General features: G+C 43.5%; 1 protein-coding gene across 1 annotated transcript; it reads right to left on the reverse strand.

Annotated features, from left to right (window-relative positions):
- Window positions 1-5,289: 5,289 nt before the first annotated feature.
- LOC139747601 (uncharacterized) lies at window positions 5,290-25,053 on the reverse strand. The gene is given in 8 exon segments (XM_071660074.1): window positions 5,290-6,261; window positions 7,547-7,672; window positions 7,964-8,113; window positions 9,352-9,493; window positions 10,411-10,640; window positions 22,717-23,252; window positions 23,254-23,516; window positions 23,518-25,053. Coding segments are annotated over 8 exon segments (2,811 nt in total). The 5' UTR covers window positions 24,751-25,053; the 3' UTR covers window positions 5,290-6,130.
- Between the last annotated feature and the right edge of the window lie 1,385 nt (window positions 25,054-26,438).

Genomic DNA, 26,438 nt, shown 5'->3' on the forward strand with positions numbered 1-26,438 from the left:
TTTTGTTATGTGATCTATCAATTCCTACTCTTGATTTTGGTTAAAACTTTGGCATTATTGAATTTTTGAGGCTTTGGCATATTACACATCGATATAGTGTAAAAAGCCTTAAGTGAAATTAGAATAGTGTGTAGAAGAGTTGCATTCAAGAAGAATATTTGTAGTTTTGATGTAGAGTTTATAGAAAACTTTAGTGATTAGACAATGCTCTTTCTGACACAACACTTTTAAAAAGAATAACTTTTGTTTATGGGAATGTGAATTGTGATTTAATTTCACCCATAACTGCACCCCTCACTGACATGAGACACAGGTCAATACTGGCATAAAATCTTCCGTTAATGAAAAATTATTTGACATACTTGATACTTGATAGCTTAATTTATTTAGTTTTGGTGTGATGATTTTAGGAGACTGGAAAGATTTTTGTGAATGTTGAAAATACTGGCATATGCTTTACAGCAGATTTGTGATGGGGAAATGTAAATTTTTCCCATCTATTTGCTTGTTATTTATAAAGTAAGGTCACCAAAATTGAATACAATATTCAAGGTGAAAACACACCTGTAGATTGTAAACTGCATATTAGTTTTGTATACTTAAATTTGAATGCCATACTTTTGAAGGAAACAATTTTGTTCACTTCTTACTGCTTTTGTGCAGTTTTAGGTTATCAGAGATTATTACATCAAAATCTCTTTCTCATTTACCTTTGTAGCTCAACAGAATTCATACTGTTAAGACTTTTCATTTATTGATATTAAAATGAATTTGTCCATTTTAAGCCCAGTTGAATAGTTTGTCTGTGTCATCTTGAAGGGATAGACATTGTTTCTACTGTATGCTTATATATGCAGCTTATTTTGCCACCAAATTTTGATATCTTACAAAACAGATCATTATTATTGTCATTTATATAAATGAGCAGAAAAAGCAGTCTTGAAGGCTGGTCCCTGTGGCACACTTTTTATATCCAATTAAAAGTGAGTCAGCACTAAAGATGTGTGTCACCATTGCTGTTTAAATTTCTCATGGATGAGGTTGTAAGAGGTAATCGAATGGGTTTTGGAGGTAGGGGCAGGCAAAGAGTATGATGGGAGTGGGGAGACTATTTGTAGATGATATGGCTTGGGTATCAGACTCAAGAGAGAAATTTCAGAAGTTTGTGTTAGTGTTTAGGAGAATGTGATCAAGGCAATATGTAAATGTGGTCAAAAGATAGGTGATGAGGTGCAGAAAGGGGTTGAGATAAGATGCTTCGAGTATAAACTTAGTCAGGAGCCCTTAGTGGAGGTGGATTACTTTTGTTACCTTGGAGTGGACTTGGCAGCAGATGGAACAGTTTGGGCTGTAGTAAGTCATAGAGAGGAAGAAGGGGGCTAAAGTCCTAGGTGCATTTAAGGAGTGAGGGGAAGCCAGAGGTCACCTTGCTTGTGTTTGATGCACTAGCATGGTTCTGTCTTTATGTCTGTGATGCCTGTTTCCTCTGGGAACTCCCTTAAGGCGATGGCCACGACAAAAGTTTCCATAGGTGGTGAACTCATTACCACTCTCTAGCCTGTAGTGCCTAACCCTTAACAGTCTACTGGCAGAGTGCAACTTTAGTGCAGTGTTTCCAGAGGCTTCTACTTAATATTCCTATCAACTGCTACCTAATGCATCTAATGAATGTTTCAACCTACTACTTCTACCTAATGTTCCTAGCTACTTTTTCCACCTTAAGTTTCTACCCAGTGCACTTGTCTAATATTCCTACCTAATGCTTTTATCTGTTATTCCTACAATTTTGCCAAAAGGCAGGGCTAGCACATAGTGCTCACTGCAGGAAAATGCACTCTTCATATGAAGAATGAGTTGTGCACAGTATGTGTTGTCAGTTATTATGTGTGACAAGGAAAGATTGTGTTTGTGAACAGAATGCCAGCAGTCCATGTCTAGGTGATTCAGAAAGAAAAGATAGCTACTTGGATCAGAGGAGTGCAACTTGACAACCACTAAACTGCTGGCTCTGCGTAGCCATTCCTAACCTCCCGATATCCAGGCAGGTAGCACTGGTAGTACCAGCTTGGTTGGTTACAGATATTTTGTATTAAGTTTATGATGCACCAGCTTGATGGGCTGTTGGATTGAAGGTATCAATGAACCCCTCAGTGGTAACATGTATTGGGCAATGAAAATGCTTGTCTTTAGGGAAAGTGGACGTAAATCAACATCATGCACTTTGTCATTATTTTACCTGTGATTGTACACATATTTAATGTTGGAATAACAGTATTACCTGTGTTATTCCTGATGTAGCTAAGCATACTCAAATATTTGTATTTATAGACTTAAAGCATGAAGTGGGTATGCCTGAGGTAATGGTATTCATACATGTCAAACAAGCATTTTTTTCTTTGTATTAACAGTATTTGGAGGTATGCCTCTTACACAAAAATAAGATAATGAATATAGCACCTGACAATGTGCAGACAAGTTCATATAAGAAAGTTATTAGAACAACGTTCTCCCTAGCGTGGTATTTCCATGAGTTGTGTAGATACCTTCACCAATATGTGATCATTTGTTTGCAAAAGTTAATACCAGTGTTTTGATTATACTTGCAAATAACCCCTTATAATTGTAACTGACAAAAAATTGCACTTGTTTAGCAAGTGGAACGGTTTTATTATTAGCAAGATTGTACATTGATAGATTTTACATATTTTTCCAAGTACTTATCAGTAGAATGCTGACATATTTATCAAATTATATTTGTGCTACAGGTAATTGTTAGACTAGAATCCTTTAGAATTACGCTTAAAAGAGATAGTGTTGAGAAAATTTATTTAATTTGCAGATCTTTATAAACTTGGCTGTAAAGGTGAAAAAAATGACAGTGTAAAAAGAAAGTGGCATACATAGGGGGATTTAGGGAAAAAAGTCCCAATTAAATAAAGCAAATGTCTGTTTTACATTACATTACATTACTGTTCTGTGATCCAGGAATATGTTAATGTAGCCTAAGTAACAAATTTTTTTTTGAGTTTAAACCATCAGCTGTGTTGTACTTTTTATTGTGAAGTTCAAAGATACATTTACTGTAGAATTTGAAGGCTTACAAATGTATTACTAATCAGCAGATGATCAAAGTACTAACAGTGATGTAACTAACATAAAAATTCCTGCTAGTGTATATATATTCAGGGCACTTAATGCTGGCCAATAATATTTTCTAAACTTGTAAATTACTGCATATACTCGTGTATAGTCCGATGTTTTAAGACCAAACTTTTAGGCAAAAAATTTAGGGTCAACCTATACATGGGTAATTGTTTTGTTAGGTTGAAATCCATGCATGATGGGAAGGGCCAGGAGCAACTTTTAGCTTCATATATGAAAAATATTTACCAGTTAATGCCTGTAAACAACGGAAACATAAAATATGTACCAAGTAGTAATTAAAAGTTCCGTAACTGCATTATATACAAAGTCACATTTCTGGAAAATAAGAAGTAAGACAGAGTATGAACAGTTTCAGCTTATGGTAATATTACAGGCTCCTTAGGAAGGGCTTACGCAAAGGAAAAGCCTCTGCGACCAGGGCTTTACCATATCAGCTAGACAGTACATGTTTTTCCAATCTTGGTTAAAAAATTTACAATTATATTATACTTTAACTGTGCCTGAATGAATATATTCTCAGAAATAAATAGGAGTTTTACCAAAATGTAATGTATTTGTGTAAAATGGGATAAAATATGTGAAAACAAAAGACTTCACCTAAACTTTCTGTGTTCAAGAGGTTACTCGTTTTTTTAATAGTTTTTGGTTAAAATAATGTTACAATAATACCGTGCTTAATATAATCATAGAACTGTAATATTTTTTGCTGAAATGACATACGCTTTACAGTGGAAAGTGGGATAAAATCGTGATGAAAACAGTGAACTCTCATCGTTCAAAAGATATTACCGAAATTGCTTTTTTAATGATTTTCATTTTAAAAAATGTATTCCAATAATATTTCATCCCGATTGACTTGAATTAATATTTGAATGGAAATATACAATATTTTTTGCTAAAACTACCCACATTTCAATGTAAAGTGGTTAGTTTTAGCAAAAATATTGTACATTTCCATTCAAATATTAATTCAAGTCAGTCGGGATGAAATATTATTGGAATACATTTTTTAAAATGAAAATCATTAAAAAAGCAATTACGGTAATATCTTTTGAACGATGAAAGTGAGTTCAATGTTTTCATGACGATTTTATCCCACTTTCCACTGTAAAGCGTATGTCATTTTAGCAAAAAATATTACAGTTCTATGATTATATCAAGCACGGTATTATTGTAACACTATTTTAACCAAAAACTATTAAAAAAACGAGTAACATCTCTTGAACACAGAAAGTTTAGGTGAAGTCTTTTGTTTTCACATATTTTATCCCATTTTACACAAATACATTACATTTTGGTAAAACTACTATTTATTTCTGAGAATATATTCATTCAGGCACAGTTAAAGTGAAATATAATTGTAAATTTTTTAACCAAGATTGGAAAAACATGTACTGTCTAGCTGATATGGTAAAGCCCTGGTCGCAGAGGTTTTTCCTTTGCGTTAGCCCTTCCTAAGCAGCCTTTAATATTACCATAAGCTGAAACTGTTCAATATGCCTAAGGTGCTCGGTGTTTCAGGCTCAGCGAACCTCAGTTTATAGGGCGTTATTTTTTAATGAGGATTTTCTGAAACGAGTTTTATTTGCCATAAAATATGGTGCTTTATTACCCTAATTTGCTGTTCCATTACACTCAAAAACTTTTGTCGACCTATACACAAGGCAGACTTATAGACGAGTATATATGGTAATAGATAAAATTATGTTTGCTTATTGAGGTATGATGACATGTTACTGAAAAGCCCATCGACAGGATTTCTTGTTTTGTACTCTGAGGAAATATCCTTTTAAAGAAAGCTAAACCCATAACACCTTGCATCTAAAGGAGATGTACCATGGTCACATTCATTGTATAATGAGGTTTAGGTAAATATGTCACTTCAAGAAAGATAATGTAAGGCTTACTCTTTCAAAAAGAAGCATGGCAATTAAAGAATGAAAGGATACTCATAAATATCATTGAAGTTTAGTATCATAAGAACGTGTTCTAAGTTACCTCCTTTAGCATTCTTGATTCCATGCTTCCTTTAATTGTGCCTTTTGAAGACTTTTTACAAAAGGAATAAAGCTAGCATCAGAGGGGGTCAGCAGTTATTTTCATAATTAAAAATGTATACTGTAGGACACATTTTGTGATGTTACATTGATAAATGACAGCAACATGGTGATCATATTACAGTAGTTTACAGGGCACTGATACCCAATATTTAAATGCTACTACATTTGTTAAAATTGAGTGTCAGTACAATCCTGCATTGAATCACCCCTTAGAAAAATTTTGAAAACATAAAAAGTGTAAAATAAAATAAACAAAAGGGTATGCTGTTAGTTTTGTAGAAGCAGTAGAGTTGATAATATTACATGTAATATGTAAATAAAATTTTTATTTATATATATACACACACGCACCCTTGCACACACACATACAAATCAGTCGCATAAATTTGCTCATCATGCAGTATCAGCTTTAAAAGAACAAATTACAGTATGGCATTTTTTACAGAGTTTTGCACACAAGCCTGGACCTGCCTGGTTTTGTTTAAACTAAAGATCACACATGCTCCACACAATATGTAGTTCTCATTAATAGGTTCTGTTATTAGCAAGTAATCTATTTGTAAAATGAACAAATAACTGCTAAAACGAGGTAAGAGTTTCGATTATTTTATATGCGAGCCTACAGAAGCTCTGCTCATCACTGGGTACCTTAAGCCAACTAAAAAATATTTTATACCAAAAATTAATGCATTCCATGAAAGTATCCAGGTAAATGGCTTTACAGGAACTTAAGCTCAAATGCTATTTTTGGTAAACTATGGAAAGTTATATAATACTTGTAAGACAAGCTTTTGAAGCCTTATCAAGGCAGGAATGAGTATGTAAAGATTTGTGATGAGCACAGCTGAGCTGGGACTTCACCATCCTGAGTTCTTGGGTTCAGTTCCAAAATGATCAAGATCTTGTTAGAAGTGGCCACATATTGGGTTTTCCCTCTCCGGCCTCATAACAGTATCAATGACATGTATGACTCCATTTGTGGCAATAATGTCATGCTTGATGACCGTGGCTGTATGTCCCACACCAGCCAATCGACCTGAGGAAAAACATGATATAGTTATCTATACTTCATTAATAGTTACACAAGAAAGATCAAATGCACACATTTTCTTGTCTTTAAGTCATGTATTCATTGATACCAATATTTCCATTAAATTTTCATCCTCATGCACAACTCCTCCACTGAACATAATCAACATTCACTGCTGGCTTCCTTACCCAAAATACTTACCATGCGTCATATGGCCTAGGTCACTCTGCAGTTTTAACTAGCTTTCATCAATACTCCCTTCTAGATAGTGCTAGCCCAGCCTTTTGGCTGAGTGTTCATGGCAAAAGACTCTCCATAAGAGTGAACTTCAGTGCTGCTTCTTAAACCTTTAGTGCCTCACCTTTGATAAGCCACTGGCAGAGAGCAACTTTCATGCGGTGTTTGCAGAGGCTCCTTCCTGATGTTTCTATCTGCTGTTCCTACCATTTTGCCAAGAGGCAGGGCTAGTGTATAGTGCTCATTACAGGAAAATATAGAGTTATGAAGAATGACTTATGTAAGTTAAGTGCCATCAAGTGTTATGCATGAAAAGGAGGGATTGTATGATTGTGGACAGAATACCTGTAGGAACAATAGATAGTAGTAGTTGGTAGGAACAATTAGGAAAAAGTACTAGGTAGGAACATTAGGTTGGAGCCCTGCAAACACTTTGCTAGAGTTGCCCTCTGCCAGTGGTCTGTTAAGGGTGAGGCACTGAAGGCTAAGAAGTGGCACTAGGGTTCATAAATTATGAAGACTTGCTGTGGCCACCCCCTTGAGGGAGTTCCAGTTGGGAACAGGCATCAGAGATACTGATAGATTGATACATACACACATACCCCAGCCTAAGCCATGTCTCTGACCAGGCCTGAGAGAAGGTTGAACCCTCAAGATGTATGTAGGCTGAATGCCACATGCCCTTGGCGGGCCTACCTTTGCTTACATGTGGACAGTAATACTAACCATTACACCACAGATAGCAGTAGGTAGGAATACTCCAAGTTTCAAATACTGAATTGATATATAAGCTTTACTAAAGTTTTACAAAAACAAGTCATTGTTACTGTTGAAATTTAAAAGTAATGACTTTAAACACAGTGATGAGCACCATCTTTTCAGCTTGTTGAAATATCATTTGACAAATATTATAAATCTAGACTCTACCTTATGCATAATACGATCTTGTTGAAAGTACACAAAATTTTGTCGGGTCTGCACAGTATTTCTGATGCTCGTTTAAATGGCTTGGACCCGTTTTTTACTGCTTTAATGGTTAGAAAATGACACTTACGTGAGTATCCATCAGTGGTGACCCGGACTTGCAGCTCCTGTTCTTGGGTAAGGGTGGGCAGCCACATCCCATCTCGCAGACCCTCACTGAAATATGCTCCTGGCACTATGTGGAACATCAATACATCTGTTGGGAAGCCAGTGTGGGTCAGGTGCAGATTTCATGTTGAAAAATTGCCAAATGAGTGTGAAACAGAAGAGAAATGAAGTTGTAGACAATATGAGGGAGAACATTTGTACAGAATCATATAAATTTGATTCATGTAAAGATTGGAAGTAAAAAAAAAATCAATGAAATTTACTCATTCATCCAACCATAAATTAAGATATCAAATAAATTTTGCATTTTACTCACCAAAACACCTATAAACACATCATCTACAAACAGACATCGACAATCCCGTCAACCCATACTCACGTTGCAACAAGGTGATATTCTCAATGAAGCTGGAAACAGTGGTGTTATCAATGGCAGCAAAGGCATCAGTTGTGGGAAGAAAGACCGTGAAGGGTCCTTCCTGCTCCAGCACTGGGGTCAAACCAGCTCCTGTCACAGCTACATTTGCTCCTGTCAATCAGTACATGACTTAGTTGTGTTCTAAAAGGAAGGAAGTATTACATTGGCTATTTTTATGAGGGTGATGGTAGTATGCTAAAGGTAAAGAAAGCCACAACTGTAAATGGTACTTCAGAAGGTGGAAGCTTATGTTTGAAGTAACGAATTCACTGCTTCTTGATGATGATATGAGTGAACTATGAGGTTTTTTGAGGATCAGTAGTACTGTCAAGGAGAAATGAGCTAGAATTAAGCTGTTACATGATCTGGGGGCTGTAAAATGTTACATTTTCCCCACTGCACTGAAAGATGGGAGGTGTGGAATGTTTGAGATTACTAGGATTTCTCAATGCACAGGTCTTGAATTGATAGGTAGCACTGTGTCTGCAATCACTAAGATTTTTTTCTTCATTGGGCTTGCAAATAAGTGTATGGGATAGTTATTTTACTGTAAGTTTTGATTGCAGGTGGGAATTATGATAAGATTGATTTGGGTCAGTGATAATCCCATGGGGAAGGTATGCTAAGGCCTTGTTGTTGTAAAATAAGAGAAGTCTTTGTCGTCAGCTTATGTATGGTACGTTTCTTGGATTTGTTTAGGATGCCTGAACTGCTCTACCAATCTTAAGATCATAATCAATACAGTGTTTTTCTTCTGTAGTTCAATAATTAGATTTAGCAGGAGAGATGGGAAGAGGAAGACTAAAGTGCTTTTCAAAAGTAAAGTATATACAAAGTACACAATAGATTCCTCTAAGTAAATATTATCAGCAACAATTTATATATAGCACTTACTTTGGAAGCTTTTTACACCTCTGGGACATGTCATTCGCCTGTTGTCACTCAGTCAATGTCAAGCTATCTGCCTGTTTGTTAATAATCAACTTTTCCTGACTAAGCATTACACAAATCTCGTGTTAAATTACACTGGCTTTGATTTATTGCATTCAAATATGTGCTAATATTTTATCCAACTGCAAATGTAATTTTGTGGAAAAACAATAGTTTTAACTGTGTAAACATAGTAAGAACTAAGATTTAAATCCCCCATATTATAGTGAAGGTAAATTTCAAGTAAAATAACCCTTGCAGATTTATGAAAACTGTCCATTACAGTGAACTATCAAGCACAAACAGTTTACTTTCATGAAAAATAAACAAGAATTAAACACCTTACAGAAACGTTACACAATAACTATAACACAGGGTATTGTCTGAAAATAATTTAAGGCAGGTTATGAAATTATTACCTGTGAAGGTATCACAAGCAGTAAGGTGGTCCACCAGGCTGAGATCAGCCATAGGGTAAAGGACCTGGTCAATCACGTGGATCACCCCATTCGTAGCTAGCATGTCATGACGCTTGATGCGAGCCCCATTCACCGTCACAACCTGTCATCACACATGGTAGTTGATACATGGGGTAGAAGGATACATATTTCATATGATGAGTGCATAGGTGGTACAACATGGACCATAAGGATACATGGGGTGCAAATGATACACAGGGTGGGGTGTTCATATAATAAGTACATGGGAAACATAGGATGGGTGGTTCATACATGGGTTGCAAGGGATACATAGGGTGGATGTAAAGATATACAGGGCAAGTGGTGCATTCAAGGAGCATGGATTACAAGGATGGGTGGCTCATACAGGGAGCAAAGGATACTTGGGGAGATGGAAATCCATAAAATAGGTAGTTCGTACAAGGGTTCCAAAGAATACAGATGGTGTAAGCTAATACATGGAAGGCAAGAGATTCATAAGGTGGGGGTTCACACATGGAATGTAGGGGCTATATAAGGGAATGTAACCCATACATGAAGCACAGGATACAGAGGAGTGGGTTCATACATGGGGCAAGTGATACATGATTAGTGCCTGGTACACTGGATACAGGATGTATGCATGGGTGCCGGGATGCATAAAACTGATTCATATTCGGGTGCGGTGGATATACTGGGTTGCTTGCTGATGAGGATATGTGGGGGCTGGGTGCACATTAAAAGGGAAAGTGATACATGGAGCTGGGTATTCAAAGTCTGGACAATACATGGGATGCACTGAACTAAATATACAGAAAGTGGTTGTATGCATAACCGTGTATGACATGTGAGGCACTGTATACCATGACGTGTGAGTACATGCAGACTAAGCAAGGAGGATGGTAGGTGTGCATGACCATATAGCATTGAGATGAAACATCTTGCTTAAGTGTGTGTGAAAGCGCTTACGTATACACACAAATATGAATATACAATACCACTGAAACTGTATTTTGGTGACCCTGAGTGATATGGACGCACCTGTTCATCTGACCCTTGCTGGAATATATTGATCCGCAACTTGCGGCCCCTGGGAGACGCGGAGCGGAGGAGGTCATTGTTTGCTAGGTCATCGAGCCGCAAGACTCCAGGCACCACATGGAATAGCACCACCTCCCTCAGCTTGTCTGTGCTATTCTGCAGCTGTGACACTGCTGAACGGGGCAGCAGCAAGAAGGCCGAGTCAGAAGGTGCGAAGATGGTGAATCCGCCTAAGGGTCAGAAAGGCTCATTTTGAATCAATTGAACTTAAAAAAAAATTCCGTCGAGATAAATTATGGTAGAAGCATCCATTAATCGCTCCCTGGAATAATTAAAGTTCTGTAAAGAGAATAAAACACGATGGTCTCCATCGAAGACTTACTCATATACCAATCAACCATTGCTGTCTAGAAACCTTATTAAATGTTCTTGAAACGAGGAAAAAAATAATATTACGTCTATAACGTAAATCGCCGTCATAAAAGTGTTTTCATCTGAACCATGACACTGAAAGCAGTTCTCTCAACCCATCCACATGCACCAACATGTGTGCCTCCACCGCAAGCAAGCACCTCGCTTTCGTACTCTTGATTGCTATCGCAAAAGTGGCGAACATCAACGACAGTGGCACCAGCGACAGATGGCCGCCAGCGGACGAAAGCCTCAAGTCCACAAGTCGGCGCCAGCCTCCCGGGGATCCACTTTCCTAGCAACGCTCATATTCGTCACCGTACATACACCTACGCGATTACGCACGCACGCATACATTCCTGGACGCATGTGTTAATCTGTGTTATCTTTGACTACTGAATTTATAACGAGTAAGGATGTAATAAAGAATGAGAGGACGAGGCACACAGTTGAACCAGCTTTAAAAACCTAAGAGACGATCAGAAAGGCGTTAAATGACAGGCTATTACCCCAACGTTATAGAGTGACATAGCGATGCGGGTTTTACAGTCTCCCATTCCACCCTGAGGCCTTCCTTTCTCTTGGAGATCCGTAGGGGAATGAATTCTCTTACCCAATTATACAAGAATGTCATAGAATCCGCCACTTATGTATATATGAAAAAAAAACTAGCTCCGTCATCCCTTAAAAAATAAAAGAGTCAGTTGAAAGCGACATCCCAGCCAGACCGTCCCGTGACAACGCTCACACGGATACGCTCCCATAACCAGAACGCTAATGGTTACCCGACTTGGTTAATAATTATACATGCTAACCTGCCGCACTTTCAACATGCAAGATGAGCCGCCACCACCCGTGCAGCAGACTACTTGAAGCCCTATTCAAAATGCCAAAAAATTACAGGTAACGTTTAAGGGTATATTTAGTTAGCCGTTTTCCTAGATGCAATTGCATTACAGGTAAATACCTTAGGTAATAAATAGTTGAAGGTATTTTTTGGCCCCCTAGAATTTTGTTTTATAATTGTAATATTACACAATGAGGCGAACCGCTTCTATGCATGAAATAATGGATAATATCTCAATGCTTCTTACTGCCGACAGATACCGTATGAATAATAATAATAATAATAATAATAATAATAATAATAATAATAATCAATACTGAAAGGATAGTAATGGAAGGTGACAAGTAGGTGAAGAGCAATGACAACAATTGGGTATAGTGGCAAGGAAAACTGATAAGAAGGAACAAAATAGAGTAATAGGAATGGGGAAAAACGTGACGAAAATGAGGAAAGGGGTGACACCAGATGGCAGGGGGAGGAAAAGTTTCTCCCCACCACATAGCAGCACCAGTTATGTCCCCCCCACCACCACCACACAACAGGAAACGTAATTTGTAATTTCCCTAATGTAGAGAATGATTACACATGTCCCAGTAAACAGATCCACAGTGATTTATATACATCCCTAAGGGCCAGGGCCAAGTATGACTTTACTTACAAAAATACTGTACAACAAAGAATAAATTTAACCCTCCACAACATCAAAATAAATTAAACAGCCATACATAAGTATCGGAATAGACCACACTGTTCCCACATTGTCTGCTTTACACGGGAGGATTAAATGAGTTACAAAATCTGTCGGGAGGAGAGCGTGGGCTGGTTCAGACGCCAAACCTAAGCAACTGCGCCGTCTGCAAATGCAACGGCAGACTCATTGACACCCGAGACCCTGCGGCCAGCCCTTGACACTGAGTGACGCTCCTGTGAGGGAGGGAGGGAGGGAGAGAGTGTGCGTGTCGCGTTAGTTGCGTGAATCAAGGGAATCTATCACATCGTCATTCGAAAGAGCGCCATAACTGGGGTTCACAGTGAATGAGAGGGGGATCTCTCTCTCTCTCTCTCTCTCTCTCTCTCTCTCTCTCTCTCTCTCTCTCTCTCTCTCTCTCTCTCTCTCTCTCTCTCTCAGCAATATTATGATATACTGCAGTGTGTTCGTATATATATATATATATATATATATATATATATATATATATATATATATATATATATATATATATATATATATATCAGAAAGAATTCTTTGCTAAGGAAAAGGCAATAGAGTGTCGGGGTTCGTTATCTACTCACGCGTTGAAATCACCACACAATAGTCTGCTGGTCAATGTTCTACGGTATCTAGAGACCACCGTGGTCTCTACGAGACAACAAATACGGTTTGTAGAAACCATGTTGCTCAAGGCTCCAAGAAACTCCAAAAGGCATCGTCAGAAACGAGAAGTGTATCTGATGTATACGCCAGAAATACAGAGTCGAGGGAGTTTACGGAATATATTCCCGTGGCAATCGTTGGTGACTGACGTGTGGGGTAAATGTCCTTTTTTTTTTTTTTGTGTAAAATGTTACTGACGATTTCTGACAAACGTTTGTTACTGACGTGGTCAACGTTTGTAGTGAAACTTTCTGCTTGGGGTAAGTCCATGGCCACCACACGTACGTGGCCACCACATGAACATGGCCACCACACTTACGTGACCACCACATGCACATGGCCACAACACGTACGTGACCACCACATGAACATGCCCACCACACGTACGTGACCACCACATGCACATGGCCACAACACGTACGTGGCCACCACATGAACATGGCCACCACACTTACGTGACCACCACATGCACATGGCCACAACACGTACGTGACCAACACATGAACATGCCCACCACACGTACGTGGCCACCACATGCACATGGCCACAACACGTACGTGACCACCACATGAACATGGCCACCATACGTACATGGCCACCACCCGTGCATGGCCATCACCCGTACATGGCCACACTCTCCCGTAGGTGTAACTCTCACTTCAAGCTTTCCCCACTCCTCCTCCTCCTCCTCCTCCAGCTTTCCGCGTCATACCCCCGCCAATCACCTACGTGTGTACGAGTGCAGCACGTGCGTGTGTGTCAGTGTGGATGGATGTGCCAATGTGCCTGTGCATGTATACGGGCACGTGTATGTGGATGTTCCACATACCTGCCACCTCGCTCCTTTGTAAACATTCTCCATTACCCTCCAGTACACAAAATCCACACTTACAGCATGCGACTGGGGGACTCAAAGGAGAAAAAACGAAAATGTTGTTCCACTGTATCGCTGTTTGCCATCATCACAATCAACATTTGTCATTAATATTTATCACCGCCGGCACAACGGGAAGTTTAGGCCTATGCCGTTAAAAAAAAAAAAAAAGTGTTTCTGGGGCTTCGAACGCGATGAGTGAAGCTGCTCCATCTCGCGAGCGACAGCAGCATCGATAGCATCACCAGCAGTTGCAGCAGCAGGCAGCAGCTGCACCAATATCATCACTCGGCCATGATGAACACCATCTGGCTGAAGATGATTCTATCACCGATACTAAGCCAGCCAGCCCCCCCGCGACTCCCCTCCCTCATACCTCGAGCTGCTACCAGACCAAATCCTCTCGCTTGTCTTCACAGCATCTCACAACATGAAACTCATCCTCACAAACGATTAACTAAATTACAAAAAGAGTATCTTTTCTATTGAGTGAAAGCTGCCTTAGTAATACATCACTACAACCAAAAAAAAAAGTAATCAGTCCATATAATTGGGTAATTACTTCTGCAGCCTTTGGACTTGAACAAGATGACTCATTTTTAAAGTAATTCCTCTGCGCACATCAACGTGCAGAAAGTAATAATAAGTCTTAGAATTTCCCAGAAATAGTGTTCGAGTCCGACGGGCGAATCCTTCTTTCTCTTCAATACCTGTTACTGAAAGGCTGAACCCTTGACCCAACACCATAGGCTCAGAGCACACAAAAATGATCAGATCTCAAGAATCTAAACAAGGAATCAGATACCAGATAGTCCTTTGGCACCTATGTCTCTCTCTCTCTCTCTTTCTCAAGCACACACACACACACACACACACGCAGACACACACACATCTCTCTCTCTCAAACACACAGACAGAGAGACAGACACACACACACACACACACACACACACACACACACACACAACCTCTCTCTCTCAAACACACACACACACACACACACATCTCTCTCTCTCTCTCTCTCTCTCTCTCTCTCTCTCTCTCTCTCTCTCTCTCAAACACACACAAAGACGCAAACACACACACACACACACACACACACACACACACACAGACACAGACACAGACACACACGCACGCACACACAACTTCCGTATCTTGACAATATCAAAAATTACCCCGACAATGGGCGTCTCCCGTAAATGCTCTCCGCAAAGAAACAAAGGGGTTAAGCAATCTAATGGCGACGCATTAAAAGATCACCTAATTGAAGAAAGGGAAAGGTTTACCCTCTGTAGCTACAAGGGGGAAAGTGTGTGTGTGCGTGTGTGTGTGTGTGTGTGAACCACACCAGAGGTTCTGTTAGACTACGGAGGTTCTCCAAACCAGAATTCTCCAATCCAAAGGCTCTCCAAACACGAAGTCCTCCCATTCTTAGACTTTCCACACCCTAGATCGTTCTCCAAACTGGGGTGTTCCTCAAACCACGGGTTTATCCACGTGAATTTCTCGAGGAAAAATAATAAACATCCATATACCCTCAACAGCTGATGGTACGTAAACAGCGTTACGTCACCCGCATATACTCGGCTCTGGTTACTTCACATCTACCGACTTCCTGTAGCCAGGCGTTGTTCTTGTGATTAAAATTGCCCAGGTTGATGGCGCTCCCGTGCCGTGCCTATTTTTTTTTTTCTAAATCTCTTCTCTCACGGAGGAAAGAAAGGGAAAGCTACGGCGTGAGACAGGAGGAAACGGAAGACTTTCAGACCCCCACCCCTCTAAACTTTAAGTGAATTGCGAAGAGGGATTTGTTGACATCTGATGACCTCCCCGAGCTACCGAGCAATGGCTTTTGTTTACAGGATACGCTTTTTCTCTCCCTTTTTTCTTTTTCTTTCACTCTTCTTCACAAGGGTTTACAACCCCTCTACCATTTTCTTGGCGTCCCGGATTAGGCGAGAACCATTATTTCACCGCAAGACAATGGTGGTTAGTCTGTCGCATTTCCACCGTCCGGGATAAGTTCCGTTTTCCTTTTCCCCTGTTGTCTGATCACCAGTCAAATGGTCTGTCGCTTCTGCGACGCGGAGTTCCGACACTTTAGACCTGCCCAGGCAGGACGTCCGCTTTCGCAAGGCACTGAGGATAAAGCACACACACACACACACACACACACACACACACAGATAATACCAGCCATGAGCTTATCAATAGTTATGTGGGAGCATAAGAGACACACGCACTGTAAGGCAAGGTAACGAACGTTCCCCAACAAACGAACTGGTTCACCCAATCGAAGACGATTCGTTCCATCATGAAGACGAGACCCGACAACTCCCTCCCTCCCATAAGCGACACTAATACACACGAATTTCTTCGGTTCGTGTGGGAATTTTCCAGTCTTAACCTCAGTGCAGGGTTGGGGGTATGTGGGGGGGGGGGTCTTCTTCAGTGGAACAGCGCTGGCGACACGAGCACCAGCGTATAGGAAAGCGGCCGCTTCTTCACCAGACAGGAATCTAGTCAAAGAGGTTTCCTTCGGCCATTTGAGATAATGTCAGAAGTTACCTCACGGTTCTTACTTCCCTCTAAGCCAGGTTTAAGTTAGGAGGAGGCAGCTTCTCGCGTTCCTCTGGCAAGCAAAGATTAAAACCAGAGTTTCATTCTTTAGGATTATATCTACTATGCTCCACGATGATAAGGGTGGTAGAATTTCCGGCGCGTCCAACACAGTCCCAAATACCTGCCAGTCACCTGTCACTCTGCCTCCGCTTTAGCAACGAATTGTAATACTCACACAACCTTCTACCAGCCTTATGCTTTGCTATTCCACCTGTATCAGCAGAAATTTGGGACTTAGGATACCATTACTGTCCTTCAACAGACAATCTCGACGTAGGCTATCAGACCTTCCATCATCTCTCATTCCCACGTACTCTCCTTCAGCAGACAGCCCCGTCACAGACCATCAGGTCCATGTGTCATCTAACTTTCGGAAAAGGAACGCCCTTACGCCTTGAGATAGTATTTCAAAGTAATTACGTACAGTGAGGTGGCCACTCGCTGGCTCCAGGCAGGAACCATGCAGCGCTACCTTATGGTCCGCCTGCCTTTTCATGCTTGTTGGTTGCTTTCCAAAAGCCCTTGCGTGCCTCGTGGCGTCCACAGACACACGTTAACCACCGCCTGTGGCTTAAGGAAGAGTGTTTCGCTTCCCCTCATTCTATACGTCCTCCCAAGATGGCCAACCACAAATATGAAATACACATAAGAGGTTACAAAATGTACTGTCTTACCGGGGGATCGTTTTCTTCCGTGCTTAGCTCACGTTCATGTTATCTACCGTAAAACCTGTTGATGTTAATGCGTCGAAACAGGTACTCCCAAATGCATCTGGTGATGGGGACAAATACGTCGCCAGAGTTTCGCTTCTCATAATGCCAAAAGAATGAACGCTCGACCCGTCATAACTTACGTATATTTACGTTGGAATTCCCGCTTATCTCACACATAGAGGAGTTCAGCGACGATGGGTCGCGTCTGTACACTGGGTGACGTACTGGGAAAACTACCAGATCCCAATGACACAGACGGTGAGGACAGCGCGCCCTGCCTAGAGCCCTCCCTAATGCCAAAATCTCGTTCGTATAAGTAACCACTCTCTCTCTCTCTCTCTCTCTCTCTCTCTCTCTCTCTCTCTCTCTCTCTCTAAAATACTGGCCGGGCGCGAGCAGATGGCGTGAATGTGCGAGTGGGTCACGGCGAGCTTGAAGTAGGGCGGATGTCGTGATGCTGGGGGACGGTAGGAGGGTGAGGGAGGGTGGTGTGTGTGTGTGTTGGATGGCCACCGACCCCCGCCCGGGTCCCGGACGCCACCACCTCCCACCATCCACCACCCAGGCCGTGACTACACAAGGTCAGAGGATAATATGTGCCTTCCTGACAACCTCAATCTCATGATTCGCTCCCACTACCTTCATGCTGTGTGTGTGTGTGTGTGTGTGTGTGATAACTATTTGTATGTTCAGGTCAGGGGAGAATTATAATCGTGTTGTCCGTTTCTTAACCCTTGTATATATCTATGTACAATGTCCTTACCCCTTTGTGCACACACACACACACACACACACACACACACACACACACACACAAACACACACACTAACCTAAGACTAGAACGCATTTGTCAACCACCCTCGAGGACAGGATGAACACCTGGGTTGGGTGTGGACAACTGCCGTGCCCAGGAATCGAACCCATGCGGGCCCGTGCTTAATCTTAGTCAGAGAAACTAACCACTACACCATGAAGTCTCGAGAAGAGACGAAAGAAGGGAGAGAATTCAGCAGCTTTGCTGTTCCAGGAAAAGAGAAAGTATCATAACGGTCACTCCTCGTGAGGTTGGTCAGCACACTAAAACTATGGGAAGCATCAGCCAGACACTTCACGAGAAAGCGAGTTAGGCTACGCACCAGTAAATGTATTTCCAGTGGCTATAAATTTCAACAATTTACTATTTGTAATTGAGACCCACCATTTTTGTTCTGGTCTCTGAAACTGATGTGGCTGTTTGCTGCTCAAATGGTGGATTTTGAATGGCGCTGGTGAACACTATAATACCATCAGAAAAATGTTATAATTCTATTTCGTGTTGCACATTTACTTTCTTAACATACCCAACGCAAAAAAAAGGCGTATTTTCACTTTCTTGCCACGCCTGATGCCGACTCAAGCCAGTGTGTAACTTCGGATACACAAATCAAAAACGTACCCTAGTACGCCAAAATACAAAAAACCCTACAATGAAAACCCACTTCCTTTGTTTGTTCCCATAACGAACCCACCACCACAACCAGACTTCCGCCTTCCCTTGGAATTCTCTGCGACAAAAAACGTACATCGCGCTGAGAGGGCATACTATTGTAAACTGTTGCGTCAGCAGTCGCCAACTTTCCCTTAGTCCATCCGTCTACGCCAGAAAAAAAAAAAAGATGCGATTCCGCAACCATAAAGAACCCGAGAGCTATGTCCTCCGTCTTCCTTAATGACATCTACCGTCTGTGGAAATTCGTAAACCAAGGAACGAGAGAAAAAGAGATTCTTTCCACACTGTTTTTTGGAGTCCTGCTCGTGTCTACTGGATGGCTGGATGTGTGTGTGTGTGTGTGTGTGTGTGTGGAATCTCTTCAGTACGACGGTACGTCCCTGAACACGGTGATAAGGCCACTGAGCACGACAGCACGACCCATGGGCATCAACGATCACGGAATCACGCTCGAGTTATACCGTCTTGATCATGGGTCGTCCCGTCGTGCAACAGGGGTTAGCAAGAAAAATCTGTGACGCATATCGTACACTATTCGTACACCTCAAAATGCATTCACATTCTTTCATCTTCAAGACTGAAAGTTAAAAGACTAAGACTAGGTACTGGGAAAGATTCCATATTTATTACAAAGTCAAATAACATCTCTCGGAATCTAGAAACATTTTTCATGAACTTCACTGCCAAAATCACCCCTGACATTCATAAAAATGTGTTGCTCTGGGGCAAACATGAATTTTTAAATGTCTTTTTAAAAAACGATTTTAAAAACATAATCTTCAAATGATGGAAATGACGCTGACGTCTTTCATGGGAATCAAGCGGCAAATTTCGGAGAATATTTGTGTAATGCGATAACAACAATACACTTTAGGGCCATGTCCTTTACTTACTGACTAACATTAAGGGGTCATATAATTATCTTTTTCTCTTGCAATAAGTTCTTGGAACATCTTCATTCTACCAAAGTTAAGATAAATTTGGTCTATTTCCTCTTTTATCAATAAAGTCTGTTACTTTGTCTTATCAAATTAGTATGATTAACTTAGAAAGTCTGGCAAATTCAAAAACGCATTTTTTCCCTGCTATGAACAACTCGTCGATACGATCTTGTCAACCGAAATCAACAACTAAATGATTAAGTTACGTTAGGTTCAGCTAAATCATATTAGGTAAGTTAGATATTTATATTCTATCGTTTTCGTCAACCGTACCCGAAATTACGGATGTAAACAACGAAATTTGACAGTACCCAGTGTGCTCCGTCCGTGATGTATGGCAGGTATGGGGTTATACGAATCTCCAGTCAGCCTAGTGGCTGCGCTGGCAATAATTATATCGTCACCTGCCTGTTTAGTTCACATAATTTACTAACTTTGTACTGTAAGGCCTCATATTTACGTGAATATGTGAGGATATATGTGCCAATACCGTCCTACACGATATGCAAATGTCTTCCGTTACTGATTGTCATGCGAAACCATATTTGAGAGTCAGTTATCACACAGTCGCTTGCACTAACCTTTTCTCCAGTTTTGAGTCTCCTGATAAAAGCCCAGCAGGGGATCCTGTCACAAATATCATTGGAAAAAACACCACACAAGCCACAGACACAAACACCGTCAACATGGCAGGTACTCGATGGAAAAATAATAATTACCAAGAGGCGGAGCACCGGTCAAACTGACCAAAACATGACAGCCTTCGTTTCAGTATGGATTACCACCAACAGATGGCGGTGATTGCATCACATATATGACGTTCTCAAATACTTTTTCGTGGCTCCAATGAGTGGAAACCATAACATATATTTATCAATTAAAATGCAAATCACATCATCACTCTTGGATGTAACATTACCTTCATACTTGAGTCATATTTGGCATCAAAATAGGAGACACATCTTCAAATTTATTAAGGAAAACTAGGTTACGAAGCGGAAATATATTCTTAAAAGCCTTTCTACTCTTACCATACGTAGACTTAGGCTCCTTCTCGAAGCCAGAAGTAACCAGCCATATCTTTGAATGAAGTTACATGTACCGTCCGTTACTGTACCGTGTGTACCTACACCACCCGTAAGTGTACCGTGTCTACCAACACCACCCGTAACTGTACCGTACGTACCTGATCCGCCCGTAACTGTACCGTGTGTACCTACACCACCCGTAACTGTACCGTGCGTACCTACACCACCTGTAACTGTACCGTGTGTACCTACACCACCTGTGACTGTAACGTGTGTACCTACACCACCCGTAACTGTACCGTGTGTACCTACACCACCCGCAACTGTACCGTGTGTACCTACACCACCCGTAACTGTACCGTGTGTACCTACACCACCCGTAGTTGTACCGTGTGTACTTACACCACCCGTAACTGTACCGTGTGTATCTACACCACCCGTAACTGTACCGTACGTACCTACACCACCCGTAACTTTACCGCACGTACCTACACCACCCGTAGCTGTACCGTGTGTACCTACACAGACCCGTAACTATACCGTACGTTACTGTGCTTCATTACAGTGACCTCCATAGCAAGGGTAACCTCCACAGTGGAGTTACAGACGACCATACACCAAGCACAGCAGACCACACACCAGATACAGCAGACCTTACGTCAGTCAAGTACAGAAGACCATACACCAGGCACAGCAGACCACAAATCAAGTAGAACAGACCATAAATCAAGTACAAAAGACCACACACCAGGTACAGCACACCACAAATCAAGTAGAACAGACCATAAACCAGGTACAGCAGACCACACACCAGGTACAGCAGATCACACACCAGGTACAGCAGACCACACACCAGGTACAGCAGACCACACACCAGGTACAGCAGACCTTTCACGAGTGATCCTTGGCTGCTGTCAGCAGCCTGGCGCCATATGGAGCGAGAGTCCCGCGGTCGAGACCCATGGGAAACTGCCCATTAATGAGGAAAACGGGAGACCGACCTCCTCCCTCCTCTTACCTTCTGTAAGGATCCTCATAAAACCCTTCGTGTCCACAGAATTCTGAATTACAGAAAAAGGATTTTGGTGACTGTCTACAGGGGTGGATGGATGGGAAACGCCTTGAAGCGTTTAAGGAAAGCTATCAATTAACCGTTGAGACACGGGAGGTCGATCGACTTCGAAGTTGCAGAGAAGACCTGGAACTTCGACTTCCGTCTTCGCGATCGTGGCGACACTGTCTGTGATGGGGGGTGACCCTATCCGAACAGGAGGGGGTGCTGATGCGAGAGGATGGGTTGGATATGGTCCATCAAGAAGCGAGGAGAGTGGCGAGTGATGAAGGATTTGATGACGACGTAGAACTTCGCGATGACAACAGAACCTACGAAGTAGATTACTTCGCCAGATGAACTCCTAAAAAGCGCCATCTGTATACATTTCAATGAAACGCATAGACATGACTTCTTTCCTATCTACTATATGGGGGAACTCTAGCGTTTATCTGGGTGCTTTCTGGATTTGTGTAGCGCGGCTGTAGGGTGGTAATGCAAGGGTGAAAACCCCATAATCTTCAACTGAGGACATGGTTAATGCAGACAGCATGACATGAATTTATAAAGCTGTATGACAGTACAGAATATTCGGGAGTTGGGGATGCAAGACTGTAAAATTCCAACTCCCCGTACGACATAAACGGGTGATTACAAATAGGTAATTACACACACGCAAATGATATTAATGATACGTGAAATTATAATCATTATCCTGATGATCAATTTAGAGCAATCGCTAATCGACGACTCTTGGTGGCGAAACAGATAATCATAGACTTTCCTTTCGCCACTTTCTCGCCGAATTTATCAGCCTCGTCTCACGAGAGATGTATTCTTGTAGTCACCAAGAGAGGAAACACAGAAGTGGCGGGTAACAACACGAAGCAGAACGGGGCTTGAGACATGTTCCTGACCCCTTGTAGGAACGTGACCTCCCTGTGACCTTACCTTCCGTGGTGAGCATAGCCTCCAGGTTGGCTCGTCGGATGAGAGCCGTGAGTGAGGATAGCTGAAGCTCCTCCATGAGTCCCGCGAACATCATGTTGGACTCCTGCCCAGGCTGTAGCCCGCCTGACCCACGACTCCCGCTCCCGCCTGCGATGTCGTCCTTCTGACCCACCGAGACGACGTTTTCCTGCGGTCGACTACCAGTCAGGGAGCGACCCTGGGGTCCGTCGTCTTCAGTCAGGGAGCTACTCTGAGGGTCGTCGTCTCCAGTCAGGGAGCCACCCTGGAGGTTGTCGTTTCCAGTCTGGGAGAGGCCCTTGGACCCATCCCCAGTTAGGGAACGACCCTGGGGCTCCTCTTCAATGACGAGGGCAGCGTCGACCACCTTGGCAAGGGCTTCGGCCGCCGCATCGGCGTTGCCCTTGTCCACCAGCAATACCTCGTCGGATTCCTCGGTGGCCAAGACCAAGTACGAGTCGCCGTCAGGAGATTCTTCTACCGGGTCGTTGTGACTCGCGTCGTTCGTCCCGCCCGAGACTACCGTCCAGGTTGATGAAGAGGGGTTCCTCGGTTGTGTCAACCGTCGTCCCGACTGCCGTTTTCTGTCCAGTAGCCGTCTGGCCGGAGTTTACGGGAGTCCGGACGTCGATGGCTGGAGCGGTGCCCGTAGATCCCACCACTGGGCGCCACTTGTCCGTGCTGTGGACGACCTCGTCTTCGTCCAACAGATGCCCCATTGCCATGGCGGCCGACAGAGGAGCATTGATGTGCGTCTGCTCGCGGCCTCTGTAACCACTGCCAGTCGAAGCTGTCGCACCCGCAGTGCCAGTCGAAGCTGTCGCACCCGTAGTGCCAGTCGATGCTATGGGACCCGTCGGGAAGGTGTTCTGTAGAGGTCTGGCGCCAGGCTGGCTGTAGGAGCCGGAAGGGCTCTGAGAAGAGCCGAAACCGGTGAAGCTTGAAGGGGCTCGTTGACCGGTGAGGGGAGCGGAGGGGAAGAACCCGCTGACAGATGAGGTCTGAGGGGTGCGGTACCCTGTGCCGGGGGCCTGCTGGCTGCCCTTGGTGCCTGGTAGAGGCACCGTGGGTGCCACTGTGGCCAGCAGATGGCGCCGCGGGGGAGGAGACGCCTTTACCAGAAGCGTGCGAGGCGGAGGAGGAAGCTGCTGACGGTGCTCTTGGGGCGGTGTATCCGCCTGATGGTGGGACCCCGTGTCCTGTGGCAGGTGCTGAAGGGGAGGTGAAGCCCGAGGGAGGCGAACCATAGCTGGAAGACGGGGCGGAGGGGGAGCTGTGACCTGCAGACGGTGTCACCGGAGAAACCTCGATGTACCCGTTGTTCCCGCCGCCCCCGCTGTGACCGCCTCCTGTGTGACTGACTCCATGGCCACCGCCAGTGTGGCCACTTCCATGGCTGCTACTACTGTGGCCTCCGCTGCTGTGACCGCCGCCGCTGTGGCCACCGCTGTAGCCTCCTCCTCCTCCTCCACCAGAACCACCGTGGCCACTGCTGAAACCTCCACCAACACCGCTGTGGCTACCACTATAGCCTCCCCCACTACCGCCGGTGTGGCCACCACTGTAGCCTCCTCCACTACCGCCGCTGTGGCCACCACTGTAGCCTCCTCCACCGCCGGTGTGGCCACCACTGTAGCCTCCCCCGCCGTGCCCACCACCGCCGTAGTGTGAGGGTGGCTGGCGGTAGTAGCTAGACTGACCGCCACCTTTACCCTTGTTGAAGATGTTTCCCTTTCTGAAGAGGTTCCCCTTCAGGTCGCGCACGTGGCTTTTCAGGCTGCGGATCCCGTCGATGATGGGCGCCTTCAGGTTCCTGAGGCTTGTGAAGGCCTGGGCCTTTAGCCTCTGCAGGCCACGCAGGGGGTTCCCCTTCCTGTGACCGCCACCTCCACCATACCCACCTCCCTTGGCGCTCCGGTGCCTGTTGAAGGACGGCCACCTGAAGATATTGAAGTTGAGTGCCGTCGCCGCCCCAGCCAACACACACACCAGCACCAGCACGGGCAGGAGTCGCATTGCTTCCACCCACAACACTGACAAAACACTGACAATATTATGGTACAGTCACGGCCGGTACTTCCATGGACATTACGATAGCCTCAACTGCATACCCTACCCTTCCGTTTACGGTAAGTTCGATCTCTATTTCCCCTGTGGAGCGGTAGCGTTCGAGCTGCGGACCGGCCGGGAGTGAGACCGCTGGTGATGGCTGAGGATCCTCCAGGGAGGACGCGGTTGAGGACGCGTGTGTCTGTCACGAAGTAAAGGACGCGAGTGAGTTCCAGCAGTTGGTCCCCCACGCGACGCAGCGCTCAGAGCTCTTTCCCCGCAACACCTCGCTCACTAGGCTCCCCGCACTTTCTCTTTCCTTCGATGATTCGCTGGGACGTTTCTTCTTGTTCGGTGGAGGGGGCGGGTGAGCGTCAAACCCTCTTCCTGGGATAGAGCTACGGTCTTCAAACCCCACATCCAAACCGGGGCCTCCCACAGCACCCAGAGGGTAAAATTTCCCTTTAACAGCTAGAAATAATGCGTTTATTCGTTATCCCGTGTGTATCTATAAATCGGCGTACAACATATGAAAATACCTTAGCTTAAACTGACGTCGACTACCTCGCTAATGTCCTTACGTCCCACAATACTTCTCCCGAGCAGCGTCTGTAGTCCTACTACCCCTTGATTTAGTACCCTCCTTTTCCTCCCCCAGTCTTAGGTCTTATAGTCTACTCGGCTATATCAGATTCTCATCGAGTCCCCATCTATAAGAGCAGCTATTTTGACGGTAAAGTGACAGACTGCAATCTGATTAACTACACAGTGTGAAAGTCCCTACCCGCGATTTTAAAGGCACCAAACACGCTGCGAACTGCCGATCATAGACACACTATATCTACTAGTCACGGATATAATACATGGAATCACGGACAGTCCGTGTTGATCACGGACACGCTCTACCGAATCAGACACTTGCGTTTCGATCACAAACAGGAACACTCGAATACGGAAACACCAAAATTCAGTACCAGGGCCCCAGGAGGAGTGCCTAAAGGCACACCTCTGGTTCCGCCACTGTTTCATCTCCGACACTCTTGCGACAGATGCCTTCCTATGGCTAAGCGAGCAGGTCCACAGATGCTGTTGTGTTGAGGCGAACTGCTGTACTCTGAACAACTGTGCCATCGGCTTTGCAAGAGAAATGCTTCCTACACACAGTCAGGACTTCATAAGTACAAAAAAAAAAGCATAAAAACTTAGACTTCTTAAGTAACTGGGTTTTTCTAGGGGTGTTTTGTAAGTAAGCAGTGCGCCTATTTGAGCGTTTCAGTGGGTTTATATGAAAATACGAATTACAACTTCCTTAAGGGAATTTGATACAAAAGCCTGGAAACTGAATTACCAGGCCAAACTCTCGTATGGCGTTGGTTTAAACTTTTACGCCTAACGCTAGTGTTTTCAGAACAGTCAGCCAAGTAAATAAACGAGGCAGTGGACTGTTTTTGTCACTCTCGAGTTCCAGTCAACTTGGTGTTCGGGTGAAGTGAAGAAATGAATCAGTTGAGCGTGGCCGGACACTATGGTAAACCGCAGTGTTACTAATAGTGGACAGTGGTGGCTTCCCCTTCCTTCTACCGATGTCAACACTGATTAGCTCCACGGAGACAGGGGCGCCCCGAAAGCCAAGAGGTTAACCTCACACTTTGCGC

This window comes from Panulirus ornatus, chromosome 69 (assembly GCF_036320965.1).
Source record: "Panulirus ornatus isolate Po-2019 chromosome 69, ASM3632096v1, whole genome shotgun sequence".
Lineage (NCBI taxonomy): Eukaryota > Metazoa > Arthropoda > Malacostraca > Decapoda > Palinuridae > Panulirus > Panulirus ornatus.